General features: G+C 39.9%; 1 protein-coding gene across 1 annotated transcript in view; it reads left to right on the plus strand.

The window, feature by feature from the left end:
* TLE4 (TLE family member 4, transcriptional corepressor) overlaps positions 1-22,833 on the plus strand; it is a gene marked incomplete at its 5' end in the record, with an annotated part of 96,829 nt that overhangs the window by 14,002 nt on the left and 59,994 nt on the right. Inside the window, one exon of the mRNA XM_035309921.1 lies at positions 17,267-17,329. Within this exon, the coding sequence (XP_035165812.1) occupies positions 17,267-17,329 (63 nt within the window). The remainder of the gene's footprint in view (positions 1-17,266; positions 17,330-22,833) is intronic.

Raw genomic sequence — 22,833 nt, forward strand, 5'->3', positions numbered from 1 at the left:
ATTTCCGCTGAAGATGAGTTTTCAAAAATGTTTATGAGACACTTTTCAGACTAGCCTTAGAAGCCTCATTATTACCCACTTTCAAACTCCTATCTCTGTTATGTAAGACCTTCCTTTGAATGTAAAAATGTCCAGCTTCTTTGTGTAGGCAATGTCTTTTTCAAATACACCTTTGGCCAAATAGGCTTATATACTTTGCGAATGTATGAAATATTTTGTCCTTTATTTAGATGCAGGTTACTTAGCTCTGTTTTCTGACTGGAACTCAGGTGAGTATTTCTTTTAAAGCATTGATTTTTACCAAGTCTTTTGTGTGGGTGAGAAGAATCCTGGGATAATCTTAGTTTACACATTTTCAAAGAAAAATGCCGCTGTAAGTATGCACTGTATTAAGGGTCACGAGGTTTGTTTAAGCCTGCAACAGAACCTGGAGAGCCTGAAAATCTGTAGACACAGGAAATACCTCTCAGTATTAATATGAAGCAAAGCACAAATCTCCCAGGTAGGTGAAATACAGCATCTGGGGATTTTGGATGTGGTGCAAGTGTCTGGTCTGCGCTGTCAGAGGCTTCTTGAGCCCTCGGACCATCCACTGCACCCACTCCCAGCTGAGAGGCTGGGGCATTGCAGCAGATGCTCTTGCACCACTCGTGAGATGTAAGGACAGCAGAGTGAAGGCAGAGGGAAGCTTGCAGCGTGCGGGGCAAGCCAAGTGATTCATCGTGGAGCCAAAGAAATCCAGCACGTACAGCGGGTAGCTCACAGGGAAATGTTGAGGTCATGGGTGTGCCCTACATCTGGCACTGCTTGAAGGCTGAGACACCTGAGGTGGTGCTGCCAGGACATGCTGCCTTCACTTGGTAGTCTCAGACCAGAATTATCTTTAGAAGAGTGATTCCCGATTTTCATCTCTCCCAGGAGAGTGAGTAGAGACTGGGCTATCCAGCAGAAAGCTGGTTTGCGTGAGGTAATGGTTCAGTAGAGCTGAAAGAGGAGGGATGTTGTGCTGTTGCCCTGGAAAGACTGTGACCAGCTGGAAGGGGTTGTGCTGGGTTCCTGCCCCAGGCCCATTTATATTTTGGCCCATGGTGGTTTTTTCACTTGCAATGATTGCGAGCAGGATCTGGAAAAGGGACTTTTCTTCTGCAGTGGAAGAACTGGGAGTATTTCCTTTCCAGAGTTCACAGAAGCCTATTAGGTAGGGTGTGCTAGGAGGTGGGAAGGAGAAGTAAAGAAAGATTTAAAGTAATGTATATAATGCTCTGATTAAATTCTTTAACCACTAAGCTGTTACATAGAAGTTTCTCTGTTCTCCACCCCTTTTTATTTTTTTCAAACGTGACTGCTGCTGTGTTTCATGTGGGAATTGTTCTGGCAGGAGTTCCCAGCTCCCTTGGGGACATGGGTGGAGAAGCACTGAGTTGGAGGGGGGTGTTTGCCAGGGCTTAGTTTTGATCTGGGTTGGATGCCAAGGACACTTCTGAACATGTCTGGGAAAGGGACTTAGAAGTGCTTACTGGGGAGCTTCAGTGCTGGAGACAGACACTCCTGTGTGCTTCTGGTGACTTCAGCGTTGTGTGTTCCCAGAACACATCCCCGTAGGTGTGTTTAGATGCTTAGGAATTCTTGAAAAATCATCTTGAGCACTTATCTGCTGATTTTCTGTCCAAATTAGCAGGTTTAGGTGTTATTAAAAATCCCATTACATACCTTCTTGAGACTTCACATGTGGCCTTTGCTGCCTGAGTTCTCTGTCTGGGAAGTGGAAGTAATACCATTGCTGAAGCGTAACCACAGTGGAATTTCTGGAGACCGATATGTTAAGTAATAAGAGGTGGGATATTATTACATGGGAGTCACTTAGAAGTGCCTGTGTTTATCTCTCTAGACTGTAAGATGCTTGGGGCAGGGTGTTATTTCCCAAGACAGTTTTGTCCTCATTTTGCCTCCCATGTGAGTTCTGCTGTCTTTTCCATCCCAGCTGCAATTAGCATGCTCCAGTGATGTGCCTTTCGGCAGTAATGCAGTCAATGCTTTAATTTGTATTAAGGAGGCTTGTCCCTTGGTAATCTGTCTTCCCAGCCTCTGTTCTCCATCTGGAAAACAGGATAATACTACTATTACTTTTTTTTTTTTTTTTTGGGGGGGGGAGGGGGTGGGAACAGGGGGGGAGGATTCTGTGAGGAAAGACAAAACTGCACAAAGAGCTTTCTCACCTTGGGTAGTGTGTCCCTAACTTCTTTCTGCATGCCCCCTGCCCGGAACCAGGGGTCTGCCCAACCCTTAGCAAATGCCAGAGGTGGGGCTTATTCCTACACACAAACTGGCTGCAGCACAGTGGGATCTCGGTTCTCTCATACAAGTAATTATATTGTCAAGTTGAAGAAAATGCAGGTGTTGATGAAGTCTTTCATACCTCCTGGTTCCAGGAAGAATTAGTCTGGGGTAGACTTTTGGTCTAGATATCAGGTACCTTGGTTCCCAGTCTCCTTAACTTCACTGGAATTACTACCTGCCCATTTTTTTGGCACGGTCTGCTTTCATCAATTGGTTGCAGAGGTCAGAAGAAGATAGTGGCAATATGAGTTGTCAAAAGATTAGGCAAACACTCTTCGTATTAAATAGAGAGGATCACAGCTTTGCCTGAGTCTTCTCAGCATGTCAATACTCCATGCGTGAGAAACTAAATGTAGTTTTGATGGTAAAAGGAAGTTGGGCATTGGACAAAAATACTAGTCAGAAAGCTGTTTTCAATACAAAATAGAAGAAGGGTTTAATGGCTGATGTTTTCCACTGAAATACTGCTGTGCTTTTCTACCTTCTTGAAGCACTGGGACTTAGAAAAAGCAGGTCACTGTCTCTATGTGAGTATCACGTTGCTACTACCTTTCTTGGTAACTAATTTTGGGTGCAGAGCAGCTGTGAAGTTAATAGGACTGTAACAGCTGTTGGTGAATAGTCTACTTTGGTCTGTAGAGGTGGAGAAAGCCTAATTTACAACTAGATCATAAGGGCTCAGCAAAGGTTTTGCAGCAGATATGGAGAGTAATTTTGTATAGCCATGGGTGGCACTGGCAGAAAATGACATCTGTTTTTAAAACTTCACTTAAATGTCCTCAGTTAAGATAATGCATGGTTTGTGGTGCATGTAGATGGTTTCCAGGAGTGTGACTGAAGTCCTCACAGGTGTTCTTTGACCACCTTTGAACAGACTCTCTCAGGTCTCGCTAACTGAGTAGTAGCCTTGGAGCCTGGAGGTCAGCAAAGGTTGATTATGTTGAGTATTTCTTGGTCAATTCTACAGGTAGCTTAAGGGAAATTCTGTTTTGTGTTCGTGAGCTGCACTTTTGCCTGTGCGGGCAAACTCAATGCGACAAGGGTTGATGACTTAAAAAACAATCCTATTTCACTTCTCTTTCCTTTGACTTCACCTACGCCACATGGTATGTTATAATAGTGAAAAGTGACTTCTTCGATAAGGAAATCTGTCATTTTAAACTGCCTTCCCTTTATATTAAAGGTTAATATCTTCCAACTTAATTCTTTTATCTTCACTGACGCTCACACAAAGAAAACCCAGTCTGAGCTATCCACTAGTCATCAAACCTATTTCCCTTCCTCCTCCCCCTGGCTCTTTCCATTGTCTTTGTGAAAAACAGACAGTGATTATTCACGAACAGGTTTGCAAACAAACTGTAGGTAGTTCAGTGATTTTAAGGTTTCCTTGTATTCTGGCAAATTTCTAATGCAAACAGAATCGCACAACTAAGTCTCTAATTGCCATGGGAAACTACTGTTATGAAAGGGAATAATTATAATAGTTTGTGCAAAACAGACTCTCATAAAACAGAATAGATACAACCTTTGTCTGTTTTTGTGGGTGAAAATATTAGGATTTGAATAAGTGCTTTTCATATAAACACTTGCCTGAAACCTTTTTGATTAAAAGGGTGGAGAGATTACAGACCTAGCTAACTAAATATGAAATTAACAAGCCCAGAGACTGCATTTTGGTAAACCATAGAATTACTCCGTGGCAAAAAGCCACATATCCATTAAAAAAAAAAAAAAAAGTAGAGGGGGAGGGACACACGGAAATGTGGTTTTGCTGTCTGTCATGCTGTCTGCTATAACTGAAAAACATACATTGTTTTGAGTTGTTTTCTTTCACAGTTTTGACCACAACATTTAATTACTTAATCTGACCACTGCCAGGCTAGTAGTCCACCATTCATTTTCACCAGTATTTATTATTCTGAATTCACTGCACAATTGTGCCTGGGTGATTTGGTTTACCAGATGATCTAAGAGGCGGCTGCAAAGACTAGTTGAAACTTGAAGCTGAAACAGATCGTGATGCTAACCCGAGAGGTGAAAAGGTTGTTGTGTGGTTGATAGCAACATGTCTTGGTTGCAGCATAGCGGAGGAAGTGAAACAGAGTGCCTTCCCATGCTGAGAGGAGTATCGGTATATGTCACAAGATGAGAGCAGCTTGCCAAGAGCGCTGCGGTGTGGTTTGCTCTTTTGACTGTGTTCTTGTTTTCTAACTTAAAGGAGGAAGGTGTTGAGCACTCACAAGAAGTCTCAGCCTAGAGGCTTTGGGTGTCTGAGACTGCAGTTTTCTGTGTGCTTCAAGCTGGCAGCAGATGGCATTGACAATGAAGGGGGTGATCCAGCATTTGCCTTTGTATCTTCTTCTTTGGGTTAACCCTAGGGTAAACTGGGTCTGGGATGGGATTTGTATTAAAAAAAAAAAAAAGAGAGAGAGAGAAGGAAGTTTGGGTTAGTTTTAACTTGGATAAGTTCCTGGTTTGGTTCACCACATACCCATGAAAAGGCTAGCAGCACAAGGGTGGGTTGGGCAGGAGCAGCTGGATTAGAGGAGCAGTGGCACACTTCAGTGCCTGTTTTTACACCAGTTCACGTGAAAACCACAGCGAAAGCCTTCTATCTAGAAAACAGGTAGAACATAACTGGTGAGACGCTGCCCATGTCTCTGACCCAGCTGTCTTACCGGCAGCGTCATGGGTGCTGAATTGGACTAACTTTGTGGAGGGATCCAAAAGTGATGATGAGAACACGTTTTAAAGAGAAATGCGTTCATGTTATCACATGGTTAATCTGTTGATAGAATTGATCATTCACCCCTTTGATGTGCTTGCTTTTGACCTATTTTCCATGTTCTAGATGTTTTTATTAAAGTCTCTGTATGCAGAATGATGAGGAGCACATTTAACATATGGCACATCTTGAGTATTTGAAATTAACGTAGTTCATAGGAACTCTTCACGTAGAGTGTGATCTCACAGGGAGTTACAGCACTGGAAGAGGTTTCATGGAACCTATGTTTCTGCACCAGAGAGTTCTCCTTTGCTTCATACCTCCTGTTCTGCTTTTTACAGCGTTTTCTTAAATTTTGTGTTTCTTTAAAAGTTATCTTAAGTTGAAATCCTTCATGGATAAAAAGTATTTGAAAACTTCTATAATGGTGATTTAATTTCAAGATAAATTTAATTTAGTGTTGCTTGACTCAGAGTCTGTCCTGGCAGGAGTTTTGCTGGGGAAATGCCATTCAAATGAATTGAATATGAAGATGTACTTAGTGTATCCAGCTGTCTTGGACAAGCGAATTTCCTGGAGGTATTAAGCATTCATGTCTTACAAGTGTCTTAACATTTGCTTTGCAAATGTATCCTCTTAGAAGGTTAAAAGGCGTATTGTAAACTGCCTGATTATTTTAGATGTACTTCACTAGCGAAACTACCACTTCTTAGATATTCACATTTTGAAGGATAAAATTACCTGTTCTTTTCTAGTCCTCCTCCACTTAACAGAAAACTGGTTAGTGCTGCAGGGAACTCCAGTTGCAGAAATGCTGAAATCCGAATAGTTATTGTCAGCAGAGGTAGTTATGGTCCGCAGTGATTGAAATTATGAGCCATGACAATTCATATCAATATTTTTTCCTCTATAGGAGTCAGGGCTACAGACTGTTACTTTGTTGTTGCTTGCAGAAAAGAAGCATTTTGCTGCAGCAAGAATTCCTTCTTGTTACGCTAATGGTGGCACCATGTTTTATTTAAAAAAAAAAAAAAAAAAAAAAAAAAGCGGGTACAAAGCAGTGTTGTCTGAGTGGCAGCAGAGATGTGTGAACTGCTGGAACATTCAGTGTTTCACTACTGTGTGAATCTGCTCCGTGTGCCGGCTCCACGGTGCTGTCCCACCTACGCTGTGGGCAGCCTGCCCTAGAGAAGAGGAATTGGGATCCTGCTGTCTGTGCCAATATGTGTGAGGTGGGGTGGTGAAAGCCCCAAGCGGCAGGGCTGGTGGCAGTTCATCCTAGCTTGCCTGTCTGCAGGGTGCCATGGCATTGAGGTTCGTGGCTGATAACTTCATTAGAAATGTGATATCGTCTCGTCATCTCAAAACATGATGAAATCAAGAGTTGGCACCTGAAGTTGAAGTTTCCAATTAAATTCAGAGTAAAAAAAAAAACTTCTACTACACACCCTTAGCATTTTATATAACTTTCATTTGTCTATTGAGTGTTGATTAAAAAAGTTTTCTATAGGTGGGAAAGGGAGAGATGTATCTTAAATGTAATCAGATTCTGAGATAATCTCTTGATTCCAGAAGAAGGAACATGATAAAATACCTCCAAGGGATACAATAGAAGATACATTTATTTATCTTTAGAAAGTTTTAACAGGTATCATACTTCTACAGGGTTTAAAAATTGAGATGGTAACATGCTTTATTTGGATTTGTGTCATTGCAAGGATCGAAAGTGGATGTTTGATTATAGCATTGCTTTAAAATCCACTGCACTATTCTTTCATCTCTTTGGGGGGGCATAATTAAAATTAAATGGTTTTGTGTACTGGCTTAAGAAGGGTAAGATTTTTATCTACTAGATTATGTCAAATACCAAAGTTTGTTACCTTGATGTATGGAAATGACATCTGAATATTGCTCATTTTCATAATACAACAGGAAGGTGCAGTGGAAAATGAGTTAAAATGTTGTTTCCTTTGCATAGACTACTTTTCCTTAAGTAAACTTATTTTTTTTTTCTGAATTTCTTAACTGAATGATAACTATCCAACACATGGTGTGAAATCTCTGGATAGGAAGAAGAGATGAAGGATTGGAGGTGAAACAAGACAGTGTTCTGTGTTGGAATTCTTGTAACCTAACAAATCCACTGCACAGATCAGTGTGCTGATTCCTAGTATTTATCCTTGTGCTGATTATCCTAGTATTTATAGTACTATATTCCTGATGCAGAAAGGCTGGTTCCTGATCTCCAGATGAGTTTGAAAGAGAATAAACCAAGTTCAATAGTTATGGTACTTTCTTTTATTTTTATTTTTTTTAATTTTTTAATGGAGACTTCTTGTCTTTTTTTGCCCTTTTTGTAAGTTTATTGGTCAACTTTTTATAGTTCATTTAAACCTGAAGCAGCACAATGTTTGCTGGAGAAACTTTTTTTTTTTTTTTTTTTTTTTTTTTTTTTTTGTCTGGAGGAAAGCAGAAATGCAGAAGTGTGTTGACAGTGGTTGCATGCAGTTGGTGGTCAGGACTGGACTAGTACAACCTCGTCTGTGTAAGTGGAAGTCTCGCACAATCTTCATAGTTCTAAGGCTTGATAGTGTATCAGCTTCTGAGTGATGACATTGGGGGCATAATGCTCCAAAGTAAGCATTGGAACTGGAGAGAGGAGGTCGGTTAATGGGGGTCTATTGCTTCTTCTGAATGTTTTCTTTCTTCTTTTTGTCTACTTGCAAATGAAGGGCGAGTGTTGGTGGGGATCTGGAGTGAGAGCTGGGCACTTGAACCAGCTCTAACTATTTTGTGGAGGGAAAATGATTTTAGTGTTTCTTTTGTATTAACATTTGAAAAGAGCATCGGAGTCCCCTTTCCCGGGTGCTGTTTGTATAAGTTTTAAATGCATGGTTTTGTCTGGATTAACCTGGTACAGGCATTCAGCCTTTTGCTAAAAAGCTGGCTCCTTAATATTTTTCCAGTGCAGCTAAGGACATCCCAAAGTAACGATAAGTTTACTGAGAATGGGTTTTGACTCTCACCTTTTGTTGGTTCTTTATGATGTACAGATTGAAACTACTGATCAGCAGTATTTCTCTTTGATTTCAATTCCTTCAACTTTTGAGAAACAGAGTATGAACTTGTGATGTAAATAAATAGGGGACTTACTGCACCCGATTAAATCAAAACAGTGCAAAAAAACACTATATGTATGTAGTTGTATGGCCAGTCTGAGATTGGCTCGTGTCATTTCCAGTAGGTACGGAATAACTGTGTTCAGACTGTTTGGAGGGATGCGTGAAGGGAAGGGTCAAGCAGTAAGAGAGCAGCGACAATACATGTTCCAGCATTTCAGCTGTTATGGGCAAACGCTAAAATGGAAAATTCTGACCTAATTAGTTATGAGATGGACACAAAAGATTGAGCTCAGAGCTAAAGCTGCCTTAATGGGATGCCACAGGTTTATAAGCTTAAAAAGAAAAAAAGCTTAAAAAAAAAAAAATCATCTATGAAGTCAGATTACTTGAGATGGTTGAGCAAGCTGGGAACTTCTCATTCTTAGAGTATGAGGCCATATTTTACAAAGTGTGTAATCCTATGAAGGGTCCTGTGTGAGAATTGCTGGTAAGTGGTGGGATAGTACCTTTTAGGGTACTACAGTGCTCTGTTGATGTCTTTCCTGAAACACCACCGTGCTTCACAGTGGTCCCTTCTTACTTGTTTCAGTCTGCTTTTTGGGCTCACTTAGAAGAAGGGAAGTTGAAGCCAGTGTCTGTCATTTTAAATTCCATTTGCAACCTTTCTTCTGGATGCTCTGCAAGTATTTCTGGCATGGCAGGACAGGATGCGGCTTGCTACCTGGTGGCAGCCTGAAGAACTGAACATGAGACACTCCAGGCAATGCATTTCTGTGTCCTTACTTGCTGGAAGACACTGATATTAACAATAAACATGAGTTCCTCAAGTGACAGGCTTGAAGCAAGTTTATGTTACCTCACTTGATTTTCTTTTTATTGTCTTAATCATGAATGGTTCAATATGTATCTTTTCTTGTTCTGCTCAGGACCATGTCTTTCTTGAGACATTAAATAAAAGCCATGTCTTATCACTTCAGCAGCCCATGGGTTGGGATGTATGTTACTAAATTGATTTTTAAAATTCTGCACTCCAATCTATTGCTTATATTGCTGTCCTCAGTATTTTGTACAAAATAAGCACATAAATTAATTTATTAAAGGGTAATTATCAATTTTACCATACTTGGTAGGCTTAGTTGCAATGTTTATAAAGGAGTTTGATTAGGTAAGTGAGCGGGGGTAGGTATATGTGTTTATTGAGCAGGATATTGTTGTTGCATTCATCTCTACAAGTGCATTTCATACAAATAAAAATTAAATCTTCTATTGCTCAAGTTTAGTGAAGAAATTTTTCCTGTTTAACGTCCCTCTCACTAGAGATCTTTGTCCTCCATTCTCTTGGAGTACAGGACTAGATTCTTCGCATCTCTGTTTCCAAACAACATTCCTTAATGGCTGAAGAGGAGTTTTATATTCAGGGCTTGCAATATTTTCTCCAGTTCTGTAGAACTGGAGTAAGCACTTCCAGACAACAGTCTGTGATTAAAACAAAACACATTCTTCTTTATGAAAGAAGAGTTAATTTTCTGTGAAATACTAAGATTAGCTTTTTTGCTTGCTTTATTCAGGATTGTGATATGTCTCATACAGTGTAATAATGTTTTTTTCCTCACTAATTTGTGAAACGCTTGTTTGTATACTATGGGTGTGTGCATGTGTTCTTGGTAAGCACTTAATAAACTAGATTGATCTTTTTGGCAAAGGCTGCATTGTGTAAAACAAATTAAACCTGAAATAACAGTTGTTTCAGATTATTTTTCTGAAAGTGTAATTGCATATATTCTTTTTCCTACTGGCTGCTGAAATGGGTTTCCCAATAGTGTTTTATTATTCTGTTTTATTTCAACAATACATATATAGTAGTTTTGTTTCCATTCCACTGACAGACCTACAGCCTCCAGTGGTAATTCTTTACCAGCAATTTTTTATAATTGTAATAACTATGGAACTTCATGAAATGTAGTGGAAATATTTTTCCTGAAGTTTATATACTATAAATAAAACCCCAATTTTGCTTTTTTCTCTGCTAAAAAGGAATGCAAATGAAGATTTTTAAAGCAACAAATGGATTCTCAACTCTGTATGTGTTAGAACGTTTCTGATATTTCAATATCTGAAGTTTATATGACTCTTGCTTCTCTCATAGGCTCCAATTGTGTTAAGAATCGAGACACATGCTAAAATACTTAGCAAGGCACTTAAATATGTTCCCATATTTTACCATGTGCTTAAGTCCAATTGTGCTGTGTGCAGCAAAGGTGAATTGAACTAAGTCCCTAGGTGCTACCGTCAAAAGGATTCAGGAGTGTAGTGGTCTGTTCTGTGCTCTCTCCTGCATGCAGCTGGTAGCTGCTGGGCAGCAAATGTGCCATGAGCACTCTGACACTAGTAACTAGCTCTGTTCTGGGCTGGGCTGCCTCATGGGGGCTTCTTCTGCACAGCCTTCCCACAGGCTTATCTCCTGAACTTTTTTCAGAAGTAAAGTTTTTAGAGGCACTCGCATATTTGAAGGTCAGATTTTTAAATATACTGGTCTGCGTATCTAGGAAATTAAGCACCATTTAAATATTGCTCCCTCATTGCTGTGGTCAAAAAGATGCTGTTGGCTGAGCTGTGGAATTAAGCAGTTGCTCTTGTGTTGTATCTTTTCAATAATTTTGAGGGACTATTGACTTACACAGGTCCTCATTCCTTTACATGGGTCAGATTCTGGCACAATGATTTTGTTATCATCTCTTTATATGCATAGCAAAAATGTAAGAGAAAACATATTTATTAACATAGTTAGTAAATGTTTAATCATTCATTTAAAGAAAAAAAGCAACAATGTAAATTGTTATGGAAAGAGCTTAAAACTGTTAAAATAGTGTTTTTTCTTAGGTGGCTCTCAAAGGAAGTCAGACAATACAAGCTTGTGTTAGAGAAGTAAAAAGACAATTCCAACTAGAGCCTTCGCTGCCTGCCTCTCCCTCATCCTTTCTGGTTCCATGCTGGTGCGTTTTTATGCAAAACCAAACATCTTTTGTGTTTAGGAAAAGGAGTAATAGAAGTGTCGGTGTTTGTTAACATATTTGACAAACTATGGCAGCAAAAGCTATCCTTTTTATATTTTGGCATGAACAATTGCCCTTTTATTGGGCCATTAATGCTATTTCAGAGCATCATGCTGTATCCACAGGCAATAATTTAGCAGCTGTTTATCAGGAGCTTTCATAAAGCTTTGAATAGTATTATAACATTCAGTAACCCTAACAACAGCATTTCAGAATCTGTGCCGGTTTAAATGGGATATCCGTGAATGTAGTTGTTCAGGGATGCGTGACCCACATAACCTATAAATTTGATTGGAAGTTACAGTGCTGGCATAGGCTGATGGATAGCAGATTAGAGCCCTGATTAACCATGTGATTCACAGGCTGGGAATATATTGTCCTAAGAAAGATTCATCAGATGCAATCAGAATTTCAAGTGGTCAGATGAAATTCAAATGCACTGTGTGCTTTTTCTTTTTTTTTTTTTTTTTTTTCCTTGTGCTTTTTTTCCTTAGGTTGCCTTTCGTTATTCATTTATTTATTTATTTATTTCCAATGCTGAAAAATACTTCTTTGATGAATCTGCTCCTCACCCTAAAGCTGTCTGTCTGTTATTCATCAGAAAGCAGGTCGCAGTTCAGTGAGCAGAAGAAAAGATTTTAATAGAAGCTGTGCCAAGGGCTGTAATGCATCATTTTAGGGCCCTAATTACATTACAATGACAAATATCAATGGTGACAACAGCAATAACCTACATCCTTTAATGGCTATGCTGGAAAAGGAGTTTGGGCGCTGCGCCATTAGATTAGACTTGGTTTCAAAACATAGGCCATTAGAAGTGTGTGTCCACAGCATTATTGGCCGATAACTGAAGCCCAGTGGAAAGGCCTGTAAATAAATGATGCCTCTCTAAAGCTTGGTCCCATGGGACAAAAGAGGCAAAATTAGATGGCCGTGGAAGCAGCAGTGTTTCCGAGGCAACTTTAGCTTTCAATGTGAGGAATTGGCTGCCTTATTTTATGAAATCATACTTTTTCCTTCTCCTGCCAATTAGGCTGATCATGAAAAAAACATTGGCATGGCATCTAAGAGAAAATATAAGGTCTTAAACTGGTATTTAAATGTATATTTTTAAATATCTCTGTCAACGTGGAAATGTAAAGCAGACTTGTGTTTTTGTTTTGCCTCTTACTTTGTACATTATGCCAGTGGGAGTTTTCAGGTCTTGTCTAATTGTGGTTGTAGTAGGTCTACCAAGATGTTAGCCTGCATTATCAGTCTGCACCTTCAGATCTTAGGGTGTCCTTGTGAGAAATCCACTCCAACTAGCTTTAGTTGGTTAGCTTTTTGTTATATTGCAGTTGTAATAAGCACTTGAGTGTATTGCTGTTGAATATGTAGTTAATTGCAGAAGTACTATGTACTATTAACTATGTAGTTAATTGCAGAAGTGCCATGGCAGAGGATACTTTGTATTTACTAGATTAAAAAGTCTGGTTCAAGTTTTGTTTTGTACATCACTTGCTTGTTTTTTTTCATATTAAGCAAAAAACAAATACACAAAAGGTGTGTTTTGGCTCTTGAGTTGTTACGGTTTGGGATCATTAGTTTAATACCTAACAATGAGCAAGGCGATGAGAAAAAATTCTTGCATCGCTGAGTATTGTTGTGTTAACTATTCAATTCTGGACCACTGGAAATGCTTACTGCAGACACCATTCCTCAGGCAAAACGAACAATATCCTCAGGCATCCATGCCATCTTTATACTTAAAATAATAAGCATTTGTTTAAAAATGCCTTTCACATTTGACCGTTTGAGTACACAGCATGCATCAGGAGACTTCACTGTTAAAACACTAAACATGTTCCATGCGTTTTTTTAACCATGTGTTCTCAGCTGCTTATAAAGCCACTTTGAATTCCCAAATCATACAGCTTTCTGCCTGTGATAACCTGCTCATTGCTATAAGCTGACAAATGTGCTGTGTGAGCATACAGCTTGCCCATACTTTTTGCTGTAAATACTTGCTGATGGTTAAAGAAACAAATTTGTTGATATGTAATTACAATTTAGAGAAATTGTATGAAAATTTGGGAATGAAGCAAGTCCCCCTTAAAATTTTGTATGCTGCTTTGGGCATCATGTTTCAGTCCCAAGCATTGAATGTCCCTCTGCCATCGAGTCCAGCACCTCTGCAGGGTTTCAGAGTAGCTGGAAGAAGGGTGGACTGTAGTGCATTTCTGATGCTTTTGGCAACACTTACAAGAACATGAACCTAATATAAGCCTAGGTGAACTTCATCTGCAGGCCATGCTCTTGACTCGCTTGTAAAGAAGCCTCTGTTTTTTTCTTTTCTGAATTTAAGGAATAAATGAAGCGTAATTAAAGTCTTCCCAGCAATATCTGCAGGCAGTGGAGGGCTAATGCTGAAGTGTTAACTCTTTCTGGAATATTTTTGAGATGGTTGAAGACTTCATCTTTGAATATTCAAGAATAGTTCAGTGTCCGTTTTACACTTCTCAATGTCTGCTTTGGCAATAGCAAGAGTCATCCAAAGACAACTTTCTAAGAAAGCTGAAATGCAGTTGCTTTAGAGTCAAGCCCCAAAGCATTGTGGAATAATAAAGTGGATTGTGTACCCTTTGTGAAGTCTCTCCGTCTCTGGCAGACAAAAGCAGATCAGGTCTTTTGAGGTTGTCAGACTGCACAATATGTCATGTCCTTCCTAGCATTTGTGCACGTACCTAGCACTTTCTTTCCTTCAACCTGTGATCTTCAGGGTCAGGCAGCCCATGTCTCAGTCCAGCTGTACCTCTGCAGACCCTCGGTGAAGTCCTGCTGCTTCTCTGGGGTGTTTCCTTGCTGCATACTTACCCTGCCGAGGAGCAGAGAGGTCTGCTGAGTGCCATGTGAAGCGGCCTACTCCCAGAACTGTTTTGACTCGCTCTTCATCAGGCGGCTCTATCACTGCCTTTTGCATAGCAGCACCGTGAGATGGTGCATACTGCTTCTTACTGATCACTTCCTCCTTTTGCTTCCCTCGCCAGGACCTTGTAATAGTTATTTTTGCTCTTCAAAACAACTGTCTTTCTGGAAACTGCTCTGAATTTTATCTAAGTGTTAGTGTTGCAGGTGTAAAATGCAAGTGTACGCAGAACCACACAATGAGAAAAGCTCATTGCCACGGGAAGTGGAACCATTTTAACAAGGAAGTTGTCTTGCTTGTAAAGGTTGTGCTTAGGAAGGGCTTTTCAGCTCTGTCGTGACTGGTCCAGCAGGCCCCATGGCTAGCTGAGAACTATGGCTGAGGGATGTCTCAGCATCTCCTAAAGTACTCACTGAGCTCTATTTCTTCTCTGTACATTCGGCTAGGTAGTTTCTCACTCAGTTCACCTTCCTGTGTGAAAGGACCCCCACTGTTCTGTACTCTGGTGCAGCTGATACCAAGAGGTCTGTTAAGGTTGTGTAAATGCTCCTATTCGATCACCGAGTTTGAGTTGTCCAGCTAAGGTGGGAGTAGCCTGCTGCTGAGCGTAGCCAAGGGAAAAGTCCTCCTGGGGCTGTGTGGGAGGTGTGTGTAGTTGTGACAGGCATTTTATAGAGGGAATTGTTGAGGAATTATTCCATAGCAAGGAAAGCATCACATCCTTTTTGTTGCTGCTTAAAGGGTAGGCCAGAGGGACTTCAGCTTGAGTCATAGACAACAGTGCTTTGGTGTTTTCTCTTCATTTGGAAAAGCCTTCGAGAGCAGGACATGTAGTTTTCTTTTTGGTTTTAAGGCACTCATGAGATTCCTTGGGGGGGAAAAAACAAACAAACAAACAAACACCTGTGGCTGGGACCCAAAATTTGGTAATGACTGAATTAATGGTGCTTGAACTACTACAGCACAGGTACTTTGTAAGAGTGAATTGTATTACAGTCTACAATTCCTTAATCAAATATTGCTTCTCAAATAATGCAGTACTAGATCATGAAGCCTTTCTGGCTGAAGCTTAGATACACGCATCTCGTAGCTCCCTGTATTGCTTAATGTAACAAGCAGTTCATAAATGTCCAGATGAAATAGCAAATACTGTCTATTTAAAGGAGTGTTTAGGTTTTGCATTGTAGCATATCTGATATTATAGGCATGTATAGACCTTTGAAATCAGCAGATAATTTAGCTTTGTGATGAACATATTCTCAAGGGTCATTTAAGGTGTCTATGCTTGCTGGTAAAACAGAAAATGTCCAGTAGATGAATGTCAAACATGTATTAAAATGCATAACTTTAGTGAGATGGGGACTTGCATAAATCATGAAGATCAGTGAGAAGATGCTGGGACAGTGCAACATAGAGATTGATACATAAATAACCGATGGGAGTTTAAATGGATTTTGGAGAAATGAAAAAATTGTATTGAGAAGTAGCATGTGTAAACACTAGTGTGTCACAGTACGCACAAGGGGGCAGAGTTAGTTTCACATGTTCCATGTCTTCTGGTTATGTAACAATGTAACTCTAATATTCCTTGAACACGGGTTTATTTTCTGCGTAGTTCTGTCTTTTTTAATGTTAGTTCTGGGCCTTTCTGTTCTGTCGGTTCATTTCTAAGGTTATGCAATTTAAGAGACTGCATAGCAAAAAGGCCAGAGGGGTTGCTGATAAAAGAAGGAAGCCCAAATTGCACAAGTTTATACGTCTTTGTCATACGGCTAGTGATTTTGCAAGAGGAAGAGCATTGTGTCCTACTGTATAATGAAGAACTGGCCCTGGTTATAATTTATTATAAGAAAGTTACAATTTATTGTAAGAAAGTCTACATCACTTTAAATATTCTGTCACTAAAGCTGTAATTCTTGTGTTATCTCTCCAAATCTCCTCTGTCTCTATTGAGATTTGCAGATTAGATACACAGAATAAGAATTGATCTGCAGCGTGGAAATAAAGCATCATATATTATCCATTTCTGAACATGATTATGGTCTGCATCATGAAAGTAACTACTGTTAACCTTGGATTTGATAATGGCAAAAATACTATACAATTATGCAAGAGTATATAAATAAAAATGTATAAAATATGTGTAAAATTATTATTAGTGAAGTTGTATATAGTATTGCTAATGTTCTCCCAATGTATATAGAATCATAGAATCATAGAATCATAGAATATCCTGAGTTGGAAGGGACCCTTAAGGATCATCAAGTCCAACTCTTGACACCGCACAGGTCTACCCAAAAGTTCAGACCATGTGACTAAGTGCACAGTCCAATCTCTTCTTAAATTCAGACAGGCTCGGTGCAGTGACAGCTTCCCTGGGGAGCCTGTTCCAGTGTGCAACCACCCTCTCTGTGAAGAACCCCCTTCTGATGTCAAGCCTAAATTTCCCCTGCCTCAGCTTAACCCCGTTCCCGCGGGTCCTGTCACTGGTGTTAATGGAGAAAAGGTCTCCCGTCTCTCGACACCCCCTTAGGAGGAAGTTGTAGACTGTGATGAGGTCTCCTCTCAGCCTCCTCTTCTCCAGGCTGAACAGGCCCAGTGACCTCAGCCGTTCTTCGTACGTCTTCCCCTCCAGGCCTATCACCATCTTCATAGCCCTATATATATATATATATATATATAGAGAAGTGTATATATATATATATATATATATATGTATAAGTAACTGGTTTATTTGATCCCTTCACTTACAGTGGCATCGTTGAAATTTGAAATGATATTTCCTTTTGCCTCTTAGGAGAGATTTTAGTGTAATACACAGTATTTTGTTTTTCTTTTTTGTTAAATATCCCGAAGAATCTTTGTTTAAAAACAAATGTCTTTGTTTATATAATGAAAATTAACTTCTCTTTGTATTATATGGAAGTTCTAAACTGTAAAACTTTTTGCCAGAAATGACTGTCTACTAGGAACTATTGAATAGGCATCCAAATGCTTCTGCTAAGCTGTCCTAGCCAGAAGATGGCTAGAGATGAACACAAACGTATGTTCTGTGCTCATGGGTAACAGTTTCGTCTGAGAATTTATATAATTAAAACTTCTTTCTTCTTGTCATTTGCAGGCAGAAATTGTCAAGAGGCTGAATGCTATATGTGCACAAGTTATTCCCTTCCTGTCCCAAGAGGTAGGTAGTAGTTCGCACTGGTACTAATCTAAACAGTTGCCTCATCATATCTGTTACAAAAATGGACTTTGTGTTGAGACTGTTCATTTATGAATCTCATAGTGCTTGTAGATGACTTTCCACTGCGTTGTCCTTGTTGTAACTTAATTATCTTCTCCAATTCTATTATAATGTCATTTAAATGTGTTTATGAAATGGCAAGTTTTGTAATGTGTTAAGAAAAATTTTAGTTGTTTAAATACTTTGCTGTCACACACAAATGCAGTTTTGCTCACAATTCTGACTTTGTCAATCTGAAATCAGAAGGTAGCTTGCAAAAATGCTAGAAAGGCATGATTTGTGCAACATTCCTGGCAACAAGCTTTAAAGTTTGGCAGAAACTTATGTTTTGGTGAAACGAATAGTGGTGCTCAACAGAATAGACCTACAAATGCAGCTTTTTTTCTGCCTGTTTTCTCTCCACATCCCAGATTACTTATTATCGTAAATCCTTTTATGTTTTCTGTGTATTTGGGGAATATAGACAGAAGATTGAAACTCACTGTGAGCTAATTTCTTTAAGTACTAATTTTCTCCAAATTACTCCTTGCTGGTATTATCCTGAATGCACAGTAGATTCTTGGAGGGGCACTGGGATTTGGGGGAGTTGGTTGGAGCTAGCAAGGGAGCCTTGGAGCCGCAGGCATGTGCAAAGTGAAATGGCAGCGTGGTTCATGAAAGGAGATGTCGGGTGCATGATGGCTTCCCCTGCCCACCCTACTGGGGGAGAGGGACAGGGAGGTGGGGTCTGCAAGTGCCTGTTGGTGCGCATCTGTTTAACGTGTGGTTTCGCTTCAGTAGCTGAGAAGTCAAAGCTGGAAGCTGTATTTCTTTGTGTTGCATACATAAAACATCATATCCGTGCCTGAGAATATGCTAGGGCTCTTTCCACCACCTTTTCAGCTGCTCTGTAAAGTGCCATTGCATTTCAAGAGAGCTGCTCATCCTGCTATGTACCAGGGGCCGTGTGCTCACCGCCAGTGTTCAGCTGATGCTGCCTGTGTATATGCGCCCGCATCTGCCTGTGTCTGAAACAAGAATGACGCTATCAAAACTAGGACCTGTCAGTGTTTGCGAGTGCAGCAGTGCTCCTTGCCTATAAAGATGGGTTTGTGGAAACTAAATGATGTGTAATGATCTAGTTAGATTGCTGGGGGACCAGAATTCAAGTGCTGCATGGATCTAAAACGGGTAACTGTTGATTTTGTACTTTACTGCTACGGAATCACTGTACTTCTAGTTAGGGGTTTTTATTTGCTGCACAGGAATAACACAGCATATAAAAATGAAGTGTAAAGCTGATTCATACTCATGCTAAAGCAAGCACGAAAATGTCACGATTTTGAAACAAAGGCAGGGGTGAGTACTTGGCAGGCAAAGCTGTGATCTTGGCGAAGGCACACGATCAGTATTTCCATGACAGAGACATCTTCTCCCAAGTATGTGATAAAATGTTTAGAAACTCTGTACTACTATTGGTACTGCTATTTTCAGATGAAATCCTAAGCAAAACTGGTACACAAGCAAGTTGCACTGCTATGTCTGCTCTGCTTCCAGAACCTAGCCTGTTTTTCCTGGAGCAGGTCTGGTTCTTGCCAGGGAGTACATCTGAAGTGAGATGTGTTTTGTTCACAGTGACTGCTAAATTTTGGCCTTTGGCTCTGATTTTGAGAATGTTAGCGTCTACCCTGTCTATGTTCTCATGTGGAATGTTTTTTTTTTTTTTTTTTTTTTTTTTTTAAGAGATTTTTTTTTTTTTTTTTTTTTTTTTTTTTAAAGGCAGTGAGTTTTTGAGCTTTAGTGTTAGTGGCATCCCACATAGGTGAGCACAGACTCTCTCCTTTTTCTCTGCTCTGTTTTGCATCATGCTCTCTTCTCCCTGGTACTAAATCACCCTGGAGTCATTCTCCTGAAAGCTGGTACTGGTACAGATTAACTGCATATATTAGAGAGAGGAGGCATTGTGATGGCTTCACATCGTGCTTCTTACTTTTCCTCAGTCAATGTGAACCTCCCTTGTGATGCTCACATGCTGTAACTTCTGAACTATAAGCCAAAGGCTCTGATCACTATTGACAACCTCCTGGCCATCAAGCCAGGCCTGGAGAACATAATTTTAAAATAATCATGAACTTAACAATTTCAGTGGCTTTCTCACTAATATGCTTGTTGTAAGAACTATATAGGTAGACAACAGAGATGACCCAGATTGTAAATTTAGTAAATGATGTCCCGCTTCTGTCATGGGTACTGTACTATGCAGTAAGGACTTAAGCACACTATTGTCAGTATGCTTCATGACCACTGTTTTCTTTTTTAGGCTTTAAATCAGAGCTTTGAGATAAGTTTTTAGATCTGAAAACAGTATCTCTTATGGTTTCTGTGCTAGTGAGCCTTTGGTTTTCAGAACCATGGCCCGTGAAGTTCCCTTCACCTGTTTGCATGTCTTGTTTACCAAGTCCTACATCTGCTTCTCTGTGCATGCTCTGTGATGTCAAAGCTCTTCAGGCTACAAAGGAAATGGAGAGGTCAAGAAAAGTTCACAACTTCACCATTTTTACATGCATTGACACAGACAAAAGGGAACACTTCCAAAAAGCCAGTGTACACATTTGTCTTGCTTGGAGGCAAACGTGTTTTTTAGTTCATCTAGCAAGAAGGGAGCAGGGCTAGACAGCAAAGAAAGATTGAAAGGGGAAGTGCAAAAAAACTTTTCACATTTCTTGACAGTGCCACTGATGGTGATAATTTTCATATTGGGGTTAAGAAAATATTGGTGACTGCATGACTTCTATAAGTACAAACACTTCTTAAAATTAGGTTATTTTGGTGGCATATGCTGATGAGGCAAAAGAGAACTGATCTCCAGTTTTGAGTGTTCTGCTAGTCTTGGTTTCTATCTAATTTGTATCTTTAAGAAGTGAGGGTGTTAATGGAAGCCTATTTATTTCATCATCTAGATTAATAGAGAATTGAATTGCAGTGTGCTTTTGCTGTTTATGCAGTTTGCATACAGTCTAATTGTGGAATAGTGGCTGAAAAATGTGATCAGACTCCTTTATATTGTGCCTAAGGGAAAAATGAACAAAATACAGTGGTTACATGCACTGATGGCAACATTATTGCCTCATAATAGCACCAGGTTAACTTGTCTTATTGCTTGTTAACTTTGTAAGGAATCAATGGCTTGCAATAACTCACTTAGAAGTAAGAAATCGTGGCCAAAATCACTAGAGATCTCATGAAAAGGATGCAATTACAATACATCACCCTACTGTGCCTTACTGCCTGCTTTGTTTCAAGGAGCAATCCAGTAAAATATTCAGGAAGTTTTACAGACACAAGACTTGAGTCAGTTTTACAATGCTGTAGATGACTTAAGTATAACTTGAAAATATTTTTTTAACCTGCCTAAATATGCAGTCAAGTGGTACCTTGTTTTTACACTGACTCCAGCTTAGGAAGACTATAAGGAATATCATCAAGAAAGACGAGCTTCCCACTTTGATAAGAAAGAATAACTTTGTGGTCGGGGCATGAGATGAACCTCAGGGGTGACCAGCGTTCAATTTCTGCTGCTGTTGCAGACTTCCTGTGTTGCAACAGTCATTTTCCACCTCTGTGTGATGTTGTAAGATATCGGTGTGCTCAAAGTACTTTTCTATTATATATGAGGAAGGGGGTGCCTACAAACTATAGGTAAATACTTGGAGTAACTGTTAGCACTCAGTTAACTTAGTGTAGATCGGCTGCAGCTGGTGTAGGTAGCTGATGTTCATATCATCTGATGATCTAGCCAGTTAGACACTGTTCATTTGGGGTCTAAAGCTGTAAATTATGCCTCTGCTAATTTATGCTTCTTCTCAGCTGAGTGTACCAGCTGCAGCACAGCATGGCATTTGCATAACCCTGCAGCTTTCAAGTTGAGTCTTGTTCCTGTCTGGTCAACGTGGTGTGTGCGACTGGGTGCAAACAGTGGCTATTGCCTTTTGACCCTGTCAGTGTGCTCTGAGAGGCAAATGATCTCATATGCTGGAGTGCTGTGTTTGTTTAGTGTGACTACAGTTGCTCTTATATCATGGTTACCTGATTTTGAGTAAATATTGACTGTGTTTATATTCATGCAGACACGCACAAGCTGACTGATTTACAGCTAACGAAGTAGTCATGGCAGTCTGGAGCTCAGCACAAGCTACAAATGTTGCTTGAGAAGCCAGACAGATGTTCATAGGATTGTTCCCTGTCGACTTCTATGCCACACTGCAAGCATGATGTAGACTGGAGGAAGCTATGAGAAACATTTTCTGAAGGTTCACCATACCGTCCAACTACCACTAAACTTAGATAATAACAAGCCAGACAGCTTGCTCTTTAACAGGGGTCTTAAGTTCCCCAGACAAAATCAGGTGGTCATGTTTACTTAGAAGCAAGATCAAATGCCAAACAGTTGCATGCATATGTGCAAAGAAACACACAAAAATGAAATGCTGCATGTGTTACCAAATCCAGTCTTTTTTCCTCAAACACCTTTATAATAGTGGATGGCTTTTGTTTTGCAAGATAGTTATGGGCCATAACATGCTCACTCTTCACTGTATGTATATTCTCGGGAGGTGCTTCTAAAGCTCAGTGGATTTGGGTGAAGAGCATGACACGTTACACAGAAGCAGAGCAGGAGTCCTTAGATACTATTTAAAAGGAAGTAATTGTTGGCCTGAGATACGAGAGGCTGAGAAAACTCTGAGAAAACTATCTGCCTCCATCTAGGTCTTGCCCATACTAGAGTACAAGTACAAGGGAGCTGTCAGATATCTCTAATCCTTCTACCACGAAAGGCATCTTATTAGCAATTTATGCATATATCACTAGTAGTTTTTTTAGGATTTTATGAAGTGGTTCTTACCTCTTGTCTGAGGTACAGTGCGTGGATTCAGTGACCCTGCTGGTCCCTTTTAGTTTTCTAAGAGTGCTGTACTCCACTGTAGATGTGTTTTTTTCTCTCTGGTTCTCACTAGTGTTTTCAGCACTGCTTCATCTCATTATGCTGTCTGTAGATCAGGCTTTTCAGAATGACACTGCTGCAGTTCTTTAGCAAGACCTGGTCTGTACTCCCTCTAAACAGATAATACAACAACAAAATAATATGAATAAAACATAGCAGAATCCACTTGCTTCTGCAAAGTAAATTGTTCATCGGGTTTTGTTAGTGGTGATGAGAAAGGCTGGAACTAGGTATTTTTAACACCAGCTCCTGTGCATGCTTGTCAGGAGGAATTTCTGCTGCTTGGCTGCCGTCAGCATGGCTCGCCTGTCATTGGAAGCAGCAGGGAGCTCTGACATGTTAAAAAAGAAGAAAGAATAAAAAAAAAAAAAAAAAAAGGTATTTTCTACCATGCTGCAATGCATGTCCAGGAGCCAGGGCTAGGTGACAGACAGTGCAGTAAGACAATGTGATGGTGAAAATG

Source organism: Oxyura jamaicensis, chromosome Z, assembly GCF_011077185.1.
Source record: "Oxyura jamaicensis isolate SHBP4307 breed ruddy duck chromosome Z, BPBGC_Ojam_1.0, whole genome shotgun sequence".
Lineage (NCBI taxonomy): Eukaryota > Metazoa > Chordata > Aves > Anseriformes > Anatidae > Oxyura > Oxyura jamaicensis.